Source organism: Mastigoproctus giganteus, chromosome 7 (genome assembly GCF_048544385.1).
Source record: "Mastigoproctus giganteus isolate SK-2022 chromosome 7, ASM4854438v1, whole genome shotgun sequence".
Classification (NCBI taxonomy): domain Eukaryota; kingdom Metazoa; phylum Arthropoda; class Arachnida; order Uropygi; family Thelyphonidae; genus Mastigoproctus; species Mastigoproctus giganteus.
In genome coordinates, this window is record NC_143581.1 from 227,217,497 (window position 1) to 227,241,053 (window position 23,557).

The window sequence follows — 23,557 nt, forward strand, 5'->3', positions numbered from 1 at the left end:
AACAACTCATGAACTTGGTAGGGTTGAATTCAAAACAGTAGAGAAAGAAAGGGATCTGGGAGTTACGATACGACCGGATATGAAATCCTCTGAGTAAACAGGCGGCCAGGATAGCCCATGGTGTCCTATCGATGATTTTTTGAACATTTGGTTATAGAGATAGGAAGGTCGTATAAGGCAGTTGTAATACTGTGTTCAGCTCTTGGAATACTGTGTTCAAGTATGGAGAACTGACCTTTAAAAAAAAAAAAAAAAAACACCACCACAGAAAGGGTTTAAAGATGGACAACTCACATTATAAGATGGGCAAAAGGGCGTCCATATGAGGAAAAAACATATCGAATACAGTATGTGGACTGCGGAGCTTGGAAAATAGATACCTTAGAAGGGACCCGACTGAAGTATATGAGGTATTAATAAAATGAATGAGGATGTGAGGGTGAAATTTTTGCTGTTAGAAATGTTCCTAGAACCATAAATGCGAATTAGAAGGAAGTGGTTTAGAAGGAAGAGACATAAGACAAAAACTGGCAAGGCTCTTCACAAAGTGCATTAGAAAAGGTGTGAAGCCTAAGCAGTGGAATAATGCAATCAGTTTTGCTGCATAAGAAAGGAGATAAATCAGAAATTGGAAATTATAGAACAATTAGCTTGTTATCCCACATCTACAAGTTGTTCACAAGGGTCATTACTAACAGATTAGAAAGAATACTTGATGAGAATCAACCGAAAGAGCAAGCTGGCTTTAGGACACGATTCTCAATTATGGATCACCTTCACGTAATATCACAGCTAATGGAGAAAGCAAATGAATATAAAACACCATTGTGCCTGGCATTTGTGGATTATGAAAAGGCATTCGACTCCATACAGCATAAGGCAATGTTTCGGGCACTGGAAAGACATGGCATACATACCCCACATATTATGATTTTGAAGAAAATATATGAGAATGCTACCTCCTTTATTAGACTAGACAAAGACAGTAGGAAATTTAAAATCGAGAAAGGAGTTCGACAAGGAGACATAATATCTCCGAAGTTCTTTACTGCTGCCCTTCAGGAAGCTTTCAGAAGATTAATTAGACTGGTCGCAGAAAGGAGTCAGTGTGAACGGAGAGTACCTAAACCATTTACGATTTGCAGATGGCATTGTGGTCACAAGCCACGATCCCAAAGAATTAGAGGAAAATCTTAATCAGTTATGCACAGTTAGTAAGGATTTTGGACTAAAGATGAATATGGCTAAAACAAAAGTAATGATGAACAAGTATGCCGCAGAAAGGGAAATAATGATTGAAGGAGAAGTAATTGAAAAGGTGGAGTCATATACTTATCTGGGACAAGTTATTTGGTGTAATAATGATAAATGGCTGGAAGTCAAGAGAAGAATAAATTTTGGATGGATAGCATTCAGGAAATATAGTCACATACTGAAGAGCAATATTCCAGCTTGTCTGAAACGTAAAATAATGAACCAGTGTATACTCCCCACCATGACTTATGGAAGTGAAACTTGGGCACTCACCAAAAGAATGGAAGAGAAGCTAAGAACTACACAGCGAAGAATAGAACGAATTATATTGGGAATCAGACTGTTAGATAAGAAGAGAAACACATGGATTAGGCAGCAAATTCAAGTAAAGTAAAGGACATTTTTATCAAAACTAAAGAACTAAAATGGTCTTGGGCAGGATACATAGCTCGAAGATATGATGACAGATGGACTAAGAAAATAACAGAATGGTACCCAAGAGGAGCTAGAAGAAAACCTGGAAGACAACGGCGGAGATGGATCCATGAAATTCATGAGTTCGTGGGTAGTAAATGGATGGCCAGTGCTCAAAACAGAAGGAACTGGAAAGTTGCTGGAGAGGCCTTCATCCTGCAGCGGATTGAAAATGGCTGATGATGATGATTTAGACTGGATTTCAGAAAGTTTTCTTTTAGACAGAAAATTAGTTTCAAAACGTTGCCTCCATGGAGGGTCAAGGCTGACAGTTTGGGGAAGTTCAAAAGTCACATTGGATCTTTGAGCTTCCCAAAGTCACATAAAAAGTATATTATAAAAATTTCTTTAATTTTTTATTTATTTTGGCTTGTGCAGCAAAAAACCACTAGCTTCCTTGGACCATGTGGAGAAGGCCGCCGTAGCCTAGTGGTCAGGCGCGTGGGTGCATAAGTACACGTGCCTTGAGTGACCGGGGTTCAAGCCCGTGACTGCTGAATACGGTGCTGTTTCTTGTATTCTGTCTATCTTGTTAACTCCTCTGACTGTTTGGTCGTCCCGGAGTATAAACAGAAAATTTATTTATTTATATGGTTAATACGAATACGCTGTATGCTCTGATCCATACAATCTCTGTCGGTGAACACAAATTATATTTACAACTGGAATTGTAAGCTCGGAAGGATCTAAACTCCCCTCACAGATGACAGGGGAAATGAGATCCTTGTACCTGCTGTTACAACTCTAAAAGCAAGGTGGGGTTTCTTTTGACTTCATCCTGCATTTATATTAATTTAATAATATTTAAAATGTATAAAATTATAGTGACAAATGGGCCTGGAGTACTGGGGTCCATAGTTTAACAGATATTTATTTAAAGTATACCCAGTAAAATAAAATAAAATAAAATATTTCCAGAAGCTTTCGGAACTCGTGTCCCTTTCTCAACTGACAGAATTTTTTAAATACATTACAAGCAAACTGTGGCACGTTACTCATTCGTCATTGTTGTAGCACGGACGTGTGCTGCCTTGCGCCAGTGATCATCCATCAATAAAACGGTTGTCTCCAGGATTGGATGTATACGCATGCCTTTCTGGCGATTTAATGCCTTAGGGTTGTTCATTATGTTTAGTGACTCTAGCCATAGGCGGTGGCGAAAGTGTCGCGCGTGGTCCACTATCTCAAAGTCGCGCTTGGGGTCAAGATCGTGGTTGGTAGCCCAAAAATGTTCTGCAAGCGCGGACTGGTCAGTTTCGGCAAGCCGGATTGCTCTGTCGTGTTCCGTGAGGCGATCCTGGAGACGTCTCGATGTCTCACCTACGTAGCAACTGTTACAGGCCCTACAGGTGATACGGTACACTACATTGCTGCGTAAGACAGGTGTGACAGGGGTCTTCACACTGGAGACAAGTGAACGTAGGTTCCTACCTGGTAATTGTACACATTTTATGTTGTAACTTCTCAGGATCTTCGAGATACGTCCTGACACTCCTGGATAATACGGAATGTAGGCGGATGATATGCCGACTTGCTTCGGAGGTCTTGGGTTGGAAGTAAGTTCTTGTGCCTGTAACAAGCATCTGTTTAGTACATGGGATGGATAACCGCATCTGGTTAAGTCCGCCTTCACACGGGAGATCTCGTTACGTCTAATTGTGTCGGTGCTGGAATGGCTCCAGGCCCTGGAGAACAGGGTGCGGGCAGTGCTACTGAGATGGCTTGGAGCGTGGCCGGACCCGTAGTTGGTGAATTGACCGCACCACATGGGTTTGCGGTATACTGAGGTCTCTAGATGTGGGCCTACGCGATGCACTAGCACGTCCAGAAACGGGAGCGAACCGTCCACCTCTGATTCTACGGTAAACTTGATGAAATTGGATAGAGAGTTGAGGTATTCTAGTAGTACCGTTTCAGAACCACGTGGTATTATGGTAAAAATATCGTCGACATATCTACACCACGTTGTAATAGGTGTAGGTGGGTTCTGGTGTATCTGCTTCTCCAGATCTTCCATGGCGATGTTAGCTACTACGGAACTGACAGGGGCACCCATAGCAGTGCCATGTACTTGTTTGTAGAGTGAGTCTTCAAAGGTGAAGATGCTGCTAGAGAGGCATAGGTTGAGGGCGGTACAGATGTCATCAGTGGATAGTGACGTCCTGGATTGGAGGCTTAAGTCGCTCTCAAGGAGCCTTCTGGCGCAGTGCACGGCCTGTTGGACGGGAATCGAGGTGAATAAAGAAACCACGTCAAATGATGCCATGACAGAGTTATCAGGGATTGAAATGTCCTTAATGGTGTTAATGAATTCACTGCTGTTTTTAACGGTGTGAGATGTATTACCTATAAGAGGCGAGAGGAGGCTCGCGATGTGTTTGGACAGTTCATACGTTGGGGCACTGCAGCAAGACACTATAGGTCTGAGAGGAATACCCGGTTTATGGATCTTTGGTAATCCGTAGAATTGTGGTAGTTGGCAGCCAGTAGCACGCAGAAGATGGTGAGTCGCGGTCGGGATCTTCTTATCTTTAAGCCATGCGTGGACAAGTTTATTAACATTTGCTTCCAGACGTTTCAAGACTTTAACGGGAGGATCAGGTAGAGGTTCATATACGTTAGGATCGAGTAATAGGGCCAAGGCTTTCTCTCGGTAGGCTGATCGGTCCAGCACAACAGTCCGGCGCCCTTTATCAGCAGGAAGTACAACGATGGAGTTGTCTTTTCTTATAGATGACAGGGCGGCACGTTGGCGGTGGTTGAGGTTTGAGCACGTTTTTCGAGTGTTGCGGAGGACTGCGGCAGTCTTGAATCGGATCTCGTTGGCAGTTTCTTCGGGAAGGTTGGTAATACTGGCTTCTATGCCCATAGCGAGCTGTGTGATGGGAGGTTTCGATGGTATAACGGCGAATTTCATACCGTTTGATAAAACACTCAGCTGCTCATTGGACAGTTGTTTGTTACTTAGATTCAAGACGAAAGAAGTCGTGTCGTCTGAACGAGTGTTCGTCTTTAAGGAGTTAGTTTCTATGCTCAAGTTTATGAACTTGCGCTGTTGGCGTAAACGGTAGGTATCCGAGGTCTGACTAGCCCGATGGCAGATGGTATGTATAAGGTTTGTAAATACAATAGGCGAGACCTTACCTTGTATGTGTTGTAACAGTCTGGACTTGTTGTAGTCAGCGTTCCTGATTTCACGGTGGAGATGGGATATCCATAAATTTAACGTGCGCAGGCTGAAGTTAAAGCAGGCACGATCCATATGAGAGTTGTGGAACGGGGCTTTGTATCGGAACCCTTTAGGTATAATTCGATTGCTTTTGCATCTGTGGGCGAAGCGTAAATGTTGCCTGTAGCGAGCTATTGAGAGGAAGCACTTTTGCAACTGTGCACAATCGTTGTAGGTATTATGGCCATAAAGGCCATATCGTTGTAGGTATTATGGCCTTTATGGCCATAATACCTACAACGATTGTGCACAGTTGCAAAAGTGCTTCCTCTCAATAGCTCGCTACAGGCAACATTTACGCTTCGCCCACAGATGCAAAAGCAATCGAATTATACCTAAAGGGTTCCGATACAAAGCCCCGTTCCACAACTCTCATATGGATCGTGCCTGCTTTAACTTCAGCCTGCGCACGTTAAATTTATGGATATCCCATCTCCACCGTGAAATCAGGAACGCTGACTACAACAAGTCCAGACTGTTACAACACATACAAGGTAAGGTCTCGCCTATTGTATTTACAAACCTTATACATACCATCTGCCATCGGGCTAGTCAGACCTCGGATACCTACCGTTTACGCCAACAGCGCAAGTTCATAAACTTGAGCATAGAAACTAACTCCTTAAAGACGAACACTCGTTCAGACGACACGACTTCTTTCGTCTTGAATCTAAGTAACAAACAACTGTCCAATGAGCAGCTGAGTGTTTTATCAAACGGTATGAAATTCGCCGTTATACCATCGAAACCTCCCATCACACAGCTCGCTATGGGCATAGAAGCCAGTATTACCAACCTTCCCGAAGAAACTGCCAACGAGATCCGATTCAAGACTGCCGCAGTCCTCCGCAACACTCGAAAAACGTGCTCAAACCTCAACCACCGCCAACGTGCCGCCCTGTCATCTATAAGAAAAGACAACTCCATCGTTGTACTTCCTGCTGATAAAGGGCGCCGGACTGTTGTGCTGGACCGATCAGCCTACCGAGAGAAAGCCTTGGCCCTATTACTCGATCCTAACGTATATGAACCTCTACCTGATCCTCCCGTTAAAGTCTTGAAACGTCTGGAAGCAAATGTTAATAAACTTGTCCACGCATGGCTTAAAGATAAGAAGATCCCGACCGCGACTCACCATCTTCTGCGTGCTACTGGCTGCCAACTACCACAATTCTACGGATTACCAAAGATCCATAAACCGGGTATTCCTCTCAGACCTATAGTGTCTTGCTGCAGTGCCCCAACGTATGAACTGTCCAAACACATCGCGAGCCTCCTCTCGCCTCTTATAGGTAATACATCTCACACCGTTAAAAACAGCAGTGAATTCATTAACACCATTAAGGACATTTCAATCCCTGATAACTCTGTCATGGCATCATTTGACGTGGTTTCTTTATTCACCTCGATTCCCGTCCAACAGGCCGTGCACTGCGCCAGAAGGCTCCTTGAGAGCGACTTAAGCCTCCAATCCAGGACGTCACTATCCACTGATGACATCTGTACCGCCCTCAACCTATGCCTCTCTAGCAGCATCTTCACCTTTGAAGACTCACTCTACAAACAAGTACATGGCACTGCTATGGGTGCCCCTGTCAGTTCCGTAGTAGCTAACATCGCCATGGAAGATCTGGAGAAGCAGATACACCAGAACCCACCTACACCTATTACAACGTGGTGTAGATATGTCGACGATATTTTTACCATAATACCACGTGGTTCTGAAACGGTACTACTAGAATACCTCAACTCTCTATCCAATTTCATCAAGTTTACCGTAGAATCAGAGGTGGACGGTTCGCTCCCGTTTCTGGACGTGCTAGTGCATCGCGTAGGCCCACATCTAGAGACCTCAGTATACCGCAAACCCATGTGGTGCGGTCAATTCACCAACTACGGGTCCGGCCACGCTCCAAGCCATCTCAGTAGCACTGCCCGCACCCTGTTCTCCAGGGCCTGGAGCCATTCCAGCACCGACACAATTAGACGTAACGAGATCTCCCGTGTGAAGGCGGACTTAACCAGATGCGGTTATCCATCCCATGTACTAAACAGATGCTTGTTACAGGCACAAGAACTTACTTCCAACCCAAGACCTCCGAAGCAAGTCGGCATATCATCCGCCTACATTCCGTATTATCCAGGAGTGTCAGGACGTATCTCGAAGATCCTGAGAAGTTACAACATAAAATGTGTACAATTACCAGGTAGGAACCTACGTTCACTTGTCTCCAGTGTGAAGACCCCTGTCACACCTGTCTTACGCAGCAATGTAGTGTACCGTATCACCTGTAGGGCCTGTAACAGTTGCTACGTAGGTGAGACATCGAGACGTCTCCAGGATCGCCTCACGGAACACGACAGAGCAATCCGGCTTGCCGAAACTGACCAGTCCGCGCTTGCAGAACATTTTTGGGCTACCAACCACGATCTTGACCCCAAGCGCGACTTTGAGATAGTGGACCACGCGCGACACTTTCGCCACCGCCTATGGCTAGAGTCACTAAACATAATGAACAACCCTAAGGCATTAAATCGCCAGAAAGGCATGCGTATACATCCAATCCTGGAGACAACCGTTTTATTGATGGATGATCACTGGCGCAAGGCAGCACACGTCCGTGCTACAACAATGACGAATGAGTAACGTGCCACAGTTTGCTTGTAATGTATTTAAAAATTCTGTCAGTTGAGAAAGGGACACGAGTTCCGAAAGCTTCTGGAAATATTTTATTTTATTTTATTTTACTGGGTATACTTTAAATAAATATCTGTATAAAATTATGTAAATATTTAAACTGTAGTAAATAAAATACATAAAATTGATTTAATATTTTATTCATCTTGCATTTCAAATTAATGTTGTCGGCATGCGATTATCCAATTTAGGAATTGACGGTTGTAGACTAGGAAATCTCACAAGTGGTTTCCTGTCATTTATTTCTAATTTTGTTGCTTCGGCTTTTGTACGTATTATAAAAAATACACGGCGTATTAATAGCTGTTGCTGTACAAAGGGTATTAGAAAAGTTTTGCAATATGACGCAAAAATGAATCACAGGAAGCTGCTTGTTGCTGCATGTTGAGACATGTTCATACGTGCATAGTAGCCGTCGCGCCAAGTCGATGGGCTCAGTTATTCATTAGTAGTGAGAGTGTAAAGTGCTTGCGATGGCATCGTGGTCACGAAATGAGATAAGGACAGTTTTGCGGTATAATTTCGTGCGTGGTTTAACCATAGACCAGTGCTTAGAAGAAATGACTCTTGCACTAGATGATGATTGTCCACATCGTACAACGATATTCAGGTGGTATAGAGAATTCCAAAGGGGAAATTTCACTCTGGAGGATTCTGAGAGGCCGGGAAGCCCACGAACGTCAGTTACGGAGGAAAACGTTACTGCTGTGAGGAAAATGCTTGACGAAAACAGGCGAGTGACCTACCAACAGATAGAGGATACTTTGAGCCTAAATGCACCAGCAATTCGTTCGATTCTGCAAGATCATTTGCACGTGAAGAAACTTTGTTCTCTCTGGGTGCCGCATCAACTGACTGAAGAGCAGATGACACGACGTGTGACTTGGTGCCGGCAGATGTTAAAAAAGTTTGATAAGGGACAATCTCGGTATGTGAACAACATCGTGACAGGTGACGAGACTTGGCTGTACTATTACGATCTGCCGACCAAGGCTCAAAACAAAGTTTGGGTCTTTGATGATGACGACACACCCGTAATTGTCAGAAAATCCCGATCTGTAAAGAAGAAAATGATAGCTGTATTTTTCAAATCGAGTGGAATTGTGGAACGTGTCGTTTTGGCCACGCAGAAGACAGTCACAGCTAAGTGGTATACTGAACAATGCCTGCCTAAAGTCATTGGATCTATGAAGAACCTGCGGCCAAAGTCAAGAATGGACACCTGGTACCTCCATCACGATAATGCTGCAGCTCACCGCGGCAAAGCCTGCACCGAATATTTGACCACGACAGGACTGAAACTTCTCGAGCACCCTCCCTACAGACCAGACCTTGCTCCCTGCGACTTTGCACTGTTCCCGCATGTGAAAATGAAGCTAAAAGGGAGGCGGTTTTCCAGTGATGAGGACCTTCTACGGGCTTGGGACAACGAGTGTGCTTTACTCCCTAGTGAAACTTGGCAGAACTGGTTTAAAGATTGGTTTCGGAGGATGGAGAGGTGTATTGAATGTAGAGGAAATTACTTTGAAAAAAATTAAATAAACAAAGCTGTATTGCAAAACTTTCCTAGTACCCTTTGTATTATATCGTTTGTAATAATTCGGTTTCAGTGGAGATGTAAACACCTCTGGCCGCGGTGGAAGTATAGTTTATAAAAGGAAATTTCTTCTAGTGCTGAGATTTTATTGCCATTTGAAGGTACGTAGGAAGAGTTGAAGAAAAACTAGGTTGAAAGGTTCCACCAGCAGGATGGTAGAGCTTGTTACCTATGGCTAGTGTCATCAGTATGAAATAGGCCCAGTTAAGAAAGTTTGAAATTCGAAATAAATGCATATTAAACAAGAAATGACCTTAAAATGAGACTGGGGGGGGGGAGTGTGATAAGCTATACTAACGTCTTAAATGACGTTAATAAGGCTTACACGATTTACATTTAACTTTTCAATAAACTGGTATATAAAACTTAATTAAGCAAATGTTATCAATAGCTGTATAATTAGTTAAAATTATACAGCTATATATAAAAGTCACGGGACACTGGACTAAAACATATATTTATTCAAAGAAATTAATTAATAATTTTGACCCTAATTACCTTTTTTTCCTCATTTATAATAAAAGTTGATGGTATTGTGCTCTACAGTTCTTTTAAAACATATAATACGAGTATTCCTAATGAAGTAGCCGTTTTAGTCTGCCCTAGTTCTGCATCCCAGTTCAACCAAACGATCAGTTGGGTTGATATTCTGTGCTGGTCTCCGCAATGTCTCGATATTATCTCTTCAGGCCACATCTTACCGTCCTCGTTTTGTGAAGTGGAGCGTTGTGGTGATGGAAGGTGTAAGGGTCGCTTCTATAAAATTTCAGGAATTTGTGACACACTGAATTATGCGAAACATCAATGTAGGACGCAGCATTCATGGTTTCATGCACTGCGAACAGTGGACCTAGTCCGTCCATACAACGATAAACGCTCCAAATCATAACTTTCCCACCTCAGCTACACAGTTGGAACAACGCTCTCATATTGTAATCATTCTAGAGGCATCATCCAGCAGACTAGAAGAGCGTGTAGCGGGATTCTGTTGCACAGGACTGAATGGATCCATTCTTGGACTTCGGATCCATTGATTCAAAGTACAGATTTACGTGCTTTGCACCATGCCGATAGATGGTGTGCATTTGATGAAGGGCTTGGAGCTGCAACTCCCCTCTGAAACTGTCTTAACTCTTTTCATATGCTTATCGTTCAGCATACATATTTGAAATGAATTCCATGCCCTGATTGCCTTCATGGGCAAAGTATTTGCACAGTCAGTAACAACAATTTGGACAATTCTAAATGCAACTTTCTTCAACGACTGGGAATTTTTTCTACGATTGTTGAAAGTACTGAGATGATCGTTCTTAGATATTTGTACGATTTCCTACTAGAGAAATGAACTGATCCATGTTGCTCTTATTTAAACGTAAAACTATTTTATATTAAATAAGTGCGAAGTTAGGCGGAAATGTGTGAATACTGAAATATATTTAATAAAAATAATATCTGATGATGTGTTCCCCCTTGCTGTTTTCTTCTTTATACTCCATTCATGTATGTTTGTTTTAATGACGACATTAGTAAATTTTTATGAACTGAAGGTACGTGGAGATGCTCTTTGGGAATCTCAGGCACTGTGTGTACCAAAATGGATAGAGGATTTGATTGTTTTTAGTTCTGGGTATGGATCACAGGGAAACAACTATTTGAAGAATTCATCTGGCTTGAAGCGATCATTGAAATGCTGTGAGTTTTTGTGGATCACCGGGATCCTATGTAATTTAATCAGAATTTTTATCTGAGAACAGTTAAAACTTTTTAAGTCCTCTGACTTTCGCATACTCATCTTAATCGGTTAATTTTTTGTCCAAGCTACACACTGAGCAGTAGATTCCCAAAGAGTGTCACCACGTGCAACCTTGATTCCATAAAAAATATTCACATAAATTATTTTTTATTTAGCGTTCTAGGTGTATCTGTGTCATCTTTCATTATTTCACTGATAGGGTGTTGTAGGAGTTATACGTATATGAGAAAGCTGGGCTGAAGATGAAGGGTGATAAATTAACACGCTTCATCGAGTTTTCTAGCTGACGGTGTAAATTACTTACCACACATTCTTCTCATTTCAAATTTTAGGACCTATACATAAATGAGTTCATAAAATATTCTCATACAGCCATATTCCATTAAGTTAGCCATAATAATAATTTCATAAAAATAAGTCTGCATTAAAAAGTGCAGCAAGAAAAATGTGGACACAAAAGCGAAATCGAAGGGTGCAATCAGTTAGGAGAAACAGGATAGAAAATATGACGGAAAAAAGAAATGTAGACACGCAGTTAATGTGATGGAGAGAAAGTTAACAGAAGCAGTACAAACATCAAGGCTTTAAAACATAACTTCATTCCTACCTGACATTGGATGCACCCAAAGCCAGCCCGAGGCATCTGTGAGACCAGTAAATGGAAGATAGTTAATCCCTTTCACCACAATAAAACAGACACTTCCCATCATTCCTGAGAACACTACAGCTGCAGTTAGGAATAACTGCAAATTCTTAGAAATATGCCGTTACTTATTCTTAATATTAATAATTCATATGTTCTGTACTATACAAAACAGTAGCTTAATCTGTTTTGATTTACCATCTCGTATTTTGCTTCGTTATTGAAAGATTCTATAATAGAAATACGCAACGGCTACCATATATTTTGCTCTCAGTTTGCTCTATTAACAACGAAATCGCAAAGCGTCATTGGAGGTATAATATGGCCTAGATTACACGATTATTTATTTTTATTAGTACAGTATTACGTTAAAATATTGCAGTTACTAATTGAGAAATAGGAGGAGAATGCTCAGTGTTCTCAGAAAGATGGAAACATTAATAATTGTAATTATGCTTGTTAGATCGATATTAGGGTTATAAGCAGAATATTAGCACTAAAGTTCAGTATACATTAGTTATTCAGCAAATATAGGCAATGTTGCTCTCTGCCAATGATGAAATAAATAATGAAAATTTCCCATCATGAAAGAGGGAAGTGGCATTTATAAAATTCGCATCCAGCTAAGAGAAGAAAATTAATTTGGTAAGTTATAAAATAAAAGTAACATAAAACAAATCGCTTGTATATACGTGAAGATAGCATGTCGCCATCAGCTATAGTTGTATTGGATATTGCAACTATAGCTGCTGGCATATATTAATGCCACCAGTTATATGACATGAGGCAGGACCGAACTTTTGCTTAATTAACATTCTAAATTCACTATCAGGATGTGGAGCATTTCTTAAAAGCACTTTAAAACCAGTTATTTATTGTGTAGTGCAGTAGTTACGCTCGCTTTCCTTTTACACTGTCCGGAAGAAGCTGATTTGAATCCCTTTAAGTCTCTCTCTCTCTCTCTCTCTCTCTCAGGAAAGGATATGGTCAGGCCACGCCTTGAGTCTGCGTACAGACAAGGGCAACAAGATTGGTGAGGGAAACGAATACCAAAAGCTTAAGTACAGTACTGCTAACTGCAGCGAATGGAGACTAGGTACCTGCGAGGTGATCTGATGAAGGTAGGTACGAGTATATAAGGCCTTGAATGGGTTCAGCACGCTGAATTCTGATGGGATTCTTCCGCTTGCTCGGATTATGAACCTGAGGGGGCATAAATTGAGATTGAGGAGAGACAGCTATAGAATATATGTGCGGAAATTTGCCTTTAGCCAGCGAGTGGTTAATTGCTGAAACAAACTTCCATCTGTCGTTGTGGAAGTTGATAGCTTAAATAAATTTAAGGAGGAACTGAACAAACTTTTAGAGGGAATGGATGTGTAATTTTTTTTTTTTTTTGGCTGATGCTAGAATCAAATAATTAAATCACACAATGCTTTTGTATTAATCCTAGAGATATAATCAATGAATCTGACGAATACGGTTACATCGAAAAAATGCTGGCATAATAGGTATATCAGAAGCATTGTACCGTTCTTGATGCAGAAAGTGTGTGTATACAAGAATGACAGATATGATAGAAGGACAGGAGGAGTTCCTCTAAGTAAGTTCATAAGCTCATACACTTGCTTTCTTGCGTCACATGCCTACATTACTACTACTCTCTCTCTCGAAAATACGAAATATCCCTTAAGAGAAATTTTGTTCCCCCCCCCCCTTCTATTTGTTCTACCACGCAATACACATGACGGAATTTTTCTCTGAGTAAGAAGAACACAAAACTCATATCTATCGTGCCCATTATTGCCTCAACGAATGGTCTCCTATGCTATGCCGATGACTTCAAACTGCTGACTCCAATTAACCCTGGCGACGACCCCGCCCAGCTTAGCAACAGGATCAATTCCCAACTTAAGGATCTAGAATTGTACCTGGCAAACTTCAATCTAAAAATCAACCCTCTGAAGTCTGCTCAGGTTATATTCTCCCTTAAATCCATGCCGACAGTACTCAACGTTTCACTCGCAGGGGTACGAATACCAAACGTACCCTCGCACACAGACCTTGGCGTTCTGTTCGACCAAAAGATGTCCTTTGTCCACCAGATCGACAAACTCAGTACCAGATTTTCTCGTCTACGGTGGATCTCAAAGCAGCAGCTGCTACACGTCCGACATCCTGCCACTGTTAAAAGGTTCATCACCTCCACCGTCTACCCTGCCATTCTCTATGGTGCAGAAATATGGGCCTCTGCTGCACATACAAACCTTAAGCGGGTGTACACTGCTGAATACTGGCTACTGAAATGGGCGAATAACAAGCTTCGGCTACCTCCCGCTACCACAACTACCATGATGGCACAAGCACTCGACATCCCGAGGTTGAAGTTCCTGATCGTTGAAAAGAGGCTGGTCTTCACAGCCAAACTCATCTCAGGCCAAATATCATCTCCAAATATTTGGAATGCTTGCTCTTGGAGGATTCCACAGCCAAGCCTAAGGTCGGTACCAGCACTTGTGGCTCACCACAACAGGCTTGTACTCACCGAAAGATTTCTGCCCAAGCAGATGCTCGCTGCCCTCAACCGTGTGGACGCCGACATCGACACCATAATAAGTAAAAAGAAGGACAGACACAAGTTTATCAAAGCTCTTGAAACCTGAATCACTGCCAACTTGTATTTGTTTTTCTTTATTTGTGTTCAGCTCCTTGTTTTTATGATGTATTTGTATTTCTTTTTGCATTTGTAATCTGTATTTTGTAGCCTTTTGTATGTGTTCGCTATATTTTGTAGCCATTTGAATTTGTACTTATGTTATCTATATGTGAACCCCTGGCGCTCGTCGCCGTGATGGGATATTGTGCTGTAAATCTACTTCACAATAAAGATTTATTTATTTATTTATTTATTAAGGCCAGTGAAACTTCAAATGCTTTTTTCCTAAGAAATCCCGCAGCATTGTACGAGTTTAGCAGCGAAAGTTTAATATTATGCAGTCCCCTGTATATACAAGCTTGGATTCTTAAATTTTGTACATCAGTATTTGCTAACATTAGATAGCTGCTTTGTAACTAAGTAATTTGAGGGGGAAGAAACAGGGTAATTAAAATAATGTCATTGATCATTGACAGGATCATCTTATTCTTATATAATACAAAAATTATTTCAATAACTGAAAACAATCAAGTAGTTTAAAGGTAACAACAAAAAGAAGAATCAAATAATTAAATCAGACAATGCTTTTGTATTAATCCTATGGATATAATCAATGAATCTGACGAATATGGTTACATCGAAAAATGCTGGCATAATAGGTATATCAGAAGCATTGTACCGTTCTTGATACAGAAAGTATGTGTATACACGAAAGACATATGATAGAAGGACAGAAGGAATTCCTGTAAATACAGATTAAAGAAGAGCATATACAAAAGATAAGAACTGTCAAGATATCCAAAAGATAACTACTAAGATACTAAGCCGTTTTGGCGTGACATAATTGTTGGGGAAAGCAAAAATAAAATTGGGTGTGCTACAGATCAAATGAGTATGATTAACAGTTTATGCGCACAAATGTGAATGCCAATTCATATTTATCGAGTGTGACTCTAATTTTCTAGAGATATTGGGTCATCAGTCAGATGAATTCTTTATATCATCATACTATTTTATAAGGGAGAACAGTATCCAATTAACATTGAGAATTTTCGCTTTAAGGAACCGTCACCAGATATTGATCACAGTGTACTAATGTGGGACACATCTAAAGAAATATCTTTTGTCAGGTATTAAAGGGAAGGGTTTTAATTTTCTCAAGGAAAATTATAATGGCTCGAAATTATTCAAGTTCAGTTGAGTTGAGAATCTATCAAGTACCATTGCTAAATGGGCAATATTCAAAGACGTAATTTTAGAATCACCTCATCTTTTATTCATTTTAAAAGTTATTACTCAAGACATACCTAAATGAATGACTGTTGAACCGATTAAGTGAGCAAAAGAAAGTGCGTGGGTTGAATACAAATTATCAAGTGACGTAGACTTTGTCAAACAGGAAATGAGCATTGCACACAGTTTTTCATGCGTAGAACAATAGAAACAAAGCAATGGCTGATTAAGACAGTTTGAGACCCCAAACTATTTGAGCTTATGTTATATTATTTTAATTTCAATACAATTTTAAAGTTACGTTGTTAAATGAAACATATAACATAAATACAATTTTTTTAGTTATTATATCACAAAATTTCCTATCGCAAATTATAAATTTAATCTTTTTTAATATAATAGCATAAATACAAATATAAATGAATAAGTGACGGTGGTAACATCCACTAAAGTAAATTAATAAAGAGCAAATTATAGCAATAATAGAATAAATAATTAAAACCCAATAGTTTAACTTAGTGATTGTTTTTCTTGTTTTTATTTGACAAATTTATCAATAGCCTCTTCCATATTCAAGTTCTGTACAAATTTATTTTCAATAAATAGAATAGCTAAACTGCTCAGATGGCTTTGAGTTAAGCATTCCTTAAATAATTTTAACTCGCTTAAGAACTGAAAATGATCGCTTGTTCTCCGCTTGCATTTGTAATTGGAATGCTTAAAAATATTTTTGTTTCAACGTTAGGAAACGTTGATCGAAGCTCATCTATCACAGTCTTATACATTATAATTGGATCAACGGTATTCTCTTTAATGAACTTTAGAAAATAAATTACCTTATCTTTTAAAATTTTTACAAGATGAAATAAAGTTTAATTAAATTAAACTTTAATTCATCGTGTAAATTCGCTTGCGTCAATGTTTTTCTTATACTTGTATTTTAATCTGTCAATGCACACATTAAGTGCATCTTCTGTCGTGCATGATTAAAAAAAGTTGAAAATCATCAATTTAACTTAAATTACTCTTTTATTTAATGAGAAATTTTGCTTTTTAAAAAGCTAATGAAAACATCCCATCGCCTTGTGGAATTTGAAAAAAAAATTTGAAAGGGGGAAAAACAATTACATATAAATTTTGCACAAAATCAAAATAATGTAAAGCACCAGCGCAAGATTCAGCAACAGAGTTTTCCACTAAATTTAACCAGTGGCTTGTACATGGTGCATAAGTTGCAGTTGAACACAATGCACTTATTTTAGCCTGTAACTCAGAGTATTTGGGGGCATGATCGTATGGCTGACCGAATAATATTTAATATCAATGGAAAACTTGTGTATGGTATTAGAACGACATCTTTAAAATATTCAGAATTATGTTTGTTGATGGGAATAAAATCCATAAACCTTTCACAAACATTACCTTCTCGATTTATGTATCTCAGAACAAATGTTAGTTGATCAACATGAGTAACTTGAGGAGTTTAGTAGTCCACAATTATAGAAAAATAAATGGCTTCTTCGATCTCACAAATGATTTTAACTTCAGTTGCCATTATACCAATAATTAGTCAGTTTCTGTTTGCTTGGTCAGTACTGTATCAATAGGACCAGTTACTGAAGTTCTCTTTTGGAAAACGAACATCAATGTAACATGACCCTGTTTGTTGAAATATTCAAATGCATAATATACGTAGTTACAGTACTTACATTCTTTATATTACATTTTAAGAGTTTAATAAATAGCGTATTGGTTTCATTTAATAGTATACAAATTGTGTATTGTGTAACACAATATCATAAGTACTGCTAGATGAGTAAGTGTTGACCACGATTCGTCCATTTCCTGTATAAACATTGAAACAAAATGGCTTTTCTTATTAGTGCTAGCGGCTGAAGTGTGAACTGAAATTCAAATGCCTGCCAAATGTGATAAATTATTACATGATGATTTTCAAAATATGTTCACAGCTTATATACTACTCGTGTCTATTTGATTATTATTATTACTTTTTTTTATTATTATTATCATCATGTTTCACTTTGAGGCCCCTATTATATGTCAGGCCCTAGACGCGCGCCTCGTGGATAATCCGCCTCTGAAAGGGAAAGATTGAACCATATTGATCCACTACGCAGTAACAGCGCCATTAACGCCCACCAAACCGTTTTCTGCGTCAGTATCTAAAAGTTAGTAGTCTCTAAACTTGACAGTAACGTTAGTCCAATTAACGAGTATTTGAAATTAGATCGTGTGATCATTTAAAATAGATTGGAAGAGAAATCATCACGCTTAAATGCGAAAGAGGTAGGAGCTGATGGGATCGTTCGGATAATATTGAAGGCAGCAGATCAAACTGGTTCCTGGCCTCAGGTGAATTCCCAACAGATTGGAAATATGAATATGTCTCTCTAGTGTACAAAAGTAGATCCATGGATCAATTATGAAGTCCACGATTTGGCCAAAACAACTGGCAAAGGATGAAATTATACGATTTGGTTTGGTAAAGGGAAATCATACCTTCGAGGAAGGGTCAGTAAGTCACAAAATAACCAAAATCAGGGGGAAAAGCAAGCGGTAAACTAACCTGAAAATATCATTTATTTTTCGACATAATCACAGAACCTTTATCCGCTTGTCCCATGACGTTATTAAAATTCTGGAAACCCTGCTTTAAGAGACGTCGATTGCTCTGATAATCACTGATGTACATCATTTTCAGCGCGGATATTAGATTATTGTTTAAGTGGACCAACAAGGCCTAACTTGAGGATATGCGGGCCCTAGGCAAAAGTATTTTGAGGCTCTGTAAAAATGTATTAAAGTAAAATTTTTATAATATTAATGTTTATTAAATTATTAGAGTAACAAAAACTGATTGTGGACTTGGGGAAAGGGTTTTAAGTTTTATTTCTCCCAATCGTAGTATATGCAGCTTCTGTGTGGTTTAAGCGTATAAATATTGTAAAATATTGTTATACAAAAGTCATTATCCCTACAGAGGGTAATGGCGCCTCCGTAGCCAGGTGGGAAGGAGCAGCAGTGCGTAGCACACGCTTCTTGATTAGACCGGGGTTCGAGCCCGTGACCACCAAATACAGAGGATGCGGAAAGGTCAGGGAATGACCACCGCATATCCCCGGAGCAATATGGCCTTAGTTGCTAATGCTCCAAATAACAAACAAACAGAGGGTAATTATGCACTTTTATAAGCGCATGCAAGACTGTTTCAACAAATGCTTTACAGGTATTGCCTTTAGATTTATAGAGTTTGTTATTTCTTGAGGAAAAGGATAAGAATAAGCATTTGGGGGATAAATGTTACTTGTATGGATGATGCTAAAAAAGGTGTGGTAATATCGTTGGGAGCATAGTTTAACGGGAGAAGTTACCAGATTATTTATTCCAAATGTGCAGTTTAATTACAATGTCAAAAATAAGAAATGGTTTTATCCAAATATGGAAACATCATATTTAATTATGGGGAATGGGTCTTTTAACCAAAAGTTGCATTATTCTGGGTTAGAAACTCATCCTAATTGTACATTGCCAGAATCACGGATCATATTTATTTGATTGCCTCATATATGAGGACTACAGGAGGGTGTTGGTGCTTATTGTCAGAGGACAAGAGCATGTATGTTTAGATAATAAAGAAGTCTTTCAGGTTTTAAAAAATTTTGCAAATTTAATTTTTAACTAGAGGAGAGCTCTCTTTTCTGTTGCTTACAGCGTGGGTCGTGCTTACAGTTCACAAATGCTGTACACTTTTTTTTTCTCTCTCTCTCTCCCTCCCTGGCTTAATTTGGCCTTGTGGTAGGAGAAATTTTTATTTTATTTATTTATTTTTAATTTTTTTTTTTTGTTGGCGATTTAGTGAGTTACTAGAACGTGGGATGCTGGCACCAGGATAATTAGTAACGACTACTTGGTGCGGGATTGCCCTCTGTTTTTCCATAAATGGAATAGCTCTCTCTCTCTCTCTCTCTCTCTCTCTCTCTCTCTCTCTCTTCCCCCCCCCCCGGCTTACTTTGGCTATGTGTGGAGGGGAATTTAATTTTTATTATTATTATTTTTTTAATATATTTATTTATTTTTTTGGTGCCATTCAGGTTTGGGCAGCCTGAGTGCGGGTGCTGGCACCCACCTATATAGGACTACCTCAAGTGGGTGCGGAATACTAAATAATACATTTATTATATATTTTTAAATGTCCTATAGAACTTCTGTGAAAATACACCATTCTTTGCTCATAAGAGTGAATTACAATCGTAGTGTAAAAGGCATCGATTTAATTGTATCTCATATTGTGCCTACCTTCGCAACGATTTACAGTGTATTGTACTACGTCGAATAAGTAACTTTTCACCAATGGAGAAGACTATTGTGACTTATTCTCAGTGGGCACTACAACCCAGGCGGCGCCGTTTCAAGGTAATGACAATATGAGATACAATTAAATCGATGCCTTTTAACACTACGATTGTAGTTCTCTATTATGAACAAAGAATGGTATATTTTCACCGAAGTTCTATAGTGAATTTCAAGATCATAACATATTATGCCTTGTGCATTTATATTTTTATTTTTTAAATGTGTACAGTGAATTTTATTCAATAAAATTTCAAAAAGTTGAATTTTAATTTTTTATTTTATTAACTCATTCATCTCAAGCTTATCTTGTTATTTTTGCTGTTTAAAATAGAATCAGTAGTTACTAATGAAGTACAGTAGAAGGTCTGCTGCTATTGGTAGAATTAAAAATGTCACTTACCTGTCTCATCATCTAAATTAACCAGTCTTGCAACATCAGGATTTCCCTGAAATGAATAAGTTATTGTTCGGTTTTTATCAGCATCTTCTGCCACCACAACTACAATTGGAGTTCCTGGTTTTGCATTTTCTGTCACATATTGTTTATAGAAGGGTTTCTGAAACTTGGGACGATTATCATTTATGTCTTCCACTCTGACAGACAGGGTTGCTATTAAAACAGAAAACGATTATCATTTATGTCTTCCACTCTGACAGACAGGGTTGCTATTAAAACAGAAAATATGGTATTCAGGGTTTAATAATAAAAATGGGTCCTCTTAGCATTTATAAAAATACCCTCAAAAACCTCACCTGTTGCTGTCTGTCCATCCGTTGCAGCTGCTAAATCCTCCACCTTAATGAGCAATTTTATGATCTCTGCCTTCTCCCTGTCCAGGGCTTTCTTCACTCGAACTGAACCATCAACGGAGTTTACGTCCAGCACATCTCTGTAGTCGAAGTCGGACACCATAACCAAAGCTCCCTCTTCTGTTCTTGCTTCGCTGTGCTTGTATTCAACAGAATATCTCAGAACTGGTCGCTCATCATCGTCCATCGCCGTGACTTTAGTTACCAAGAATCCAATGGGCGCATCTTCTCGTACACTGACGAGTGGTGGGTCTACAAACTTTGGAGCCTTGTTATTCACGTCAATAATGGAGATATTAACCAAAGCATGGGCTTGTTTCTGTTGGTCTCCTATGCCGCCATCTAGTGCCACTACATTCAGAAGATAAAATACAGTTTTCTTAGGATATGTTCGATCCGGATCGAGATTCGCCCCAGAAGAGACAGAGATCACACCAGAGTTCGCATCTATCACGAATTTATCCTGAGCCCCAGAAATAATTCGATAAACTACTTTGCTGTTGGCGAAGGAGTGGTCCCCATCTACTGCCACCACTTGAACTACAGACGTACCATCAGCAGTGTCTTCCGCAATGGCTTTAGTGTAAGAGGAATGTTGGAAAACTGGCGAGTGGTCATTAGCATCCTAAGAACAAAATAAAATTGTAAATACTTTACAGGACAACTTAATGATTTCTTTAGTCGATTCTAAGTGGATTAACAAAAATGTTTCGCTAATTCTATTTGGACCTTACTTGAACGTAGATTTCTACAGGTACATCGCTGAACAGAGACGGCGTTCCAAGATCGTATGCACGAACAGTAAGAGTGAATGTTCTAACATCACCTTTATCTTGAGGTATCTTCTCGAAATCTACTGGAAAGCGCGGTCGAATTTCTCCCAAAACAGCATCAATGGTGAAATTTCCTTCTCGATCCCCATCAATGATTTGGTAACGTACCTTGCTGTTATCCGAACCCTTAAGATCATCATCTTGAGCCTGCAATGGAAACATGATATTTCCATTTAAGTAAAATCTAGCAACAGTCAAGAAAACGGCGAAATAAATGTAGAGTTCCTTAATACCCTCTAGATAGTCGAACACACTCACTTGAACAATTAACGGGGTTAGAAACGATGACTCATTTTCACTTAGTGTTGCCTGGTACTTCTTTTGCAGGAAACGAGGAGAATTATCGTTTACATCTTCCAGGGTGATCTGCAGTTGCACGGTGTTTCTATTGCCCAGACCTTTGTCATCGCGAGCTTCGACTGTCACGAAATATTGGGAAGTAACTTCTCTATCAAATCCATGCACTGAAGTCCTCACAGTTATTTCCCCTGTCACTGGATCCAACCTCAGTCTAAATGTGTAGAAAGAAAATTGAAGTATAGAATAAAATTTCATTCTTTATTCTAAAAAATTTGCAGTACCCCCCCCCCCCCCCCCCCTTTTTGAATTACTGACTGGTGGTGTGTGAGTCCTGTCTTATTTTAAAGTTTTCAAGCAAGACAAGAAGTGATTCTTACTTGTCAGCGATTTGTCCGCGTATATCTGTGAACCGGATCCCCGATGTTCCAAAATGGCCTGAATCTTTATCTTCTGCCTATATAAAAATCAAAAGTAGTACCTCCATATTATAAACAGTGGGATACAAATTGTGTCAACAAATAAAAGAAAGGAAATGTCATAGAACGCTAGCGTTATTTAAGAACTGTGAGCAATTTCTTGCCCTAAGATGCAGTTGAATTTTTTTTTTTTATTTTTACCAGTGTTCGCGGATGGTGCTGGCTTGTTGTGATAGGTTTTTTTTTAGGAGCATCAGCGACTAAAGCCATATTGCTCTGTGTGTACCATCTGTAAATTGCATATGTTTCTGTGGTCAATTTTCTGTTTGCTGGACGAAAAACCGTAGTTTCCAGAAAAAAAAAAAATATGCAACCCTCGCCTGAGACCGACTAATTCAGCCACGTCGTGAAAAAGGCCCATAAATTCCTCCCGTCATCGACGGGACTCGAACCCAGGTCTTTTTCTACCTGGAGTGGGGAGGACGGCGATTCTCCTAACTGTGCTACCCACATGGGCATTGCTGGCTTATTAGGCTGCTGAATAAACAAATAAAGTTAAACGCATTCTGCGCAAATATTTATACATTCTTTTCTATACAGTATGTCGTTAATTATAGCGTTTAATTGTGAGTTAGTGCGGTGGCGCTTCTTAGTTCTTCAAGTGCAGGTGCACTGGGGAAAACGAAAGTACGAGGCCTTTTGCCACTTATGAACTGTATCAATGCGCTCTGAGCAAATTCCCAGTCGTCTATGTCACATACCGCCACTGAGTGAATGTTTAATTTATTTTTTAAATAACAAATTTTAATTAATTAAATAATTTAAATTATGATTCAAACTGTATAATTTTGAGCGGAAATATTCAGTATACGATGAAGTATGACGATTTGATTAATTTGTTATAACCAAAATGTGTCATACAAGCAGCACTGGTATAACCATAACCCTGGTGAAATTGCCGTTTTAACACTTCCCTCTCATTGGTGATCCAATATGGTGTTGGATTTCAGCACATCGGCAACTTAGGCCATATTTCGACGTATATAAAATGCGTGTGTTCGATGGTCGATTTTCAGTTTGTATACTCAAGGAGCATATGTTACTGCACTCCCGCTCCTTGACCACTCGGCTGCGGAGGCAGGTAGCTTTAGCTAAATAACATCTTTGAAACATGATTTCGAATACTGCATGACAGTTCACTTCGGGAAACTTCTTTAAACTGTTTGGTCTGCGTGTTGTTACCAGAGACCACCTGATATCCGATGAGAGACCAGTTGGTCCTGAAAC

At 39.5% G+C, this 23,557-nt stretch overlaps 1 protein-coding gene across 2 annotated transcripts in view; it reads right to left on the reverse strand.

The window, feature by feature from the left end:
- Cad88C (cadherin 88C) overlaps positions 1-23,557 on the reverse strand; it is a 156,019-nt gene that overhangs the window by 50,412 nt on the left and 82,050 nt on the right. Inside the window, exons 15-20 of one of the 2 annotated variants that reach the window (XM_090378191.1) lie at positions 22,232-22,308; positions 21,813-22,065; positions 21,456-21,701; positions 20,665-21,346; positions 20,312-20,521; positions 11,613-11,648 (exon numbers count right to left, since the gene is read on the reverse strand). In XM_090378191.1, coding sequence (XP_090234317.1) covers positions 11,613-11,648; positions 20,312-20,521; positions 20,665-21,346; positions 21,456-21,701; positions 21,813-22,065; positions 22,232-22,308 — 1,504 coding nt within the window. The remainder of the gene's footprint in view (positions 1-11,612; positions 11,649-20,311; positions 20,522-20,664; positions 21,347-21,455; positions 21,702-21,812; positions 22,066-22,231; positions 22,309-23,557) is intronic. The other variant, XM_090378192.1, reaches the window with a different exon arrangement.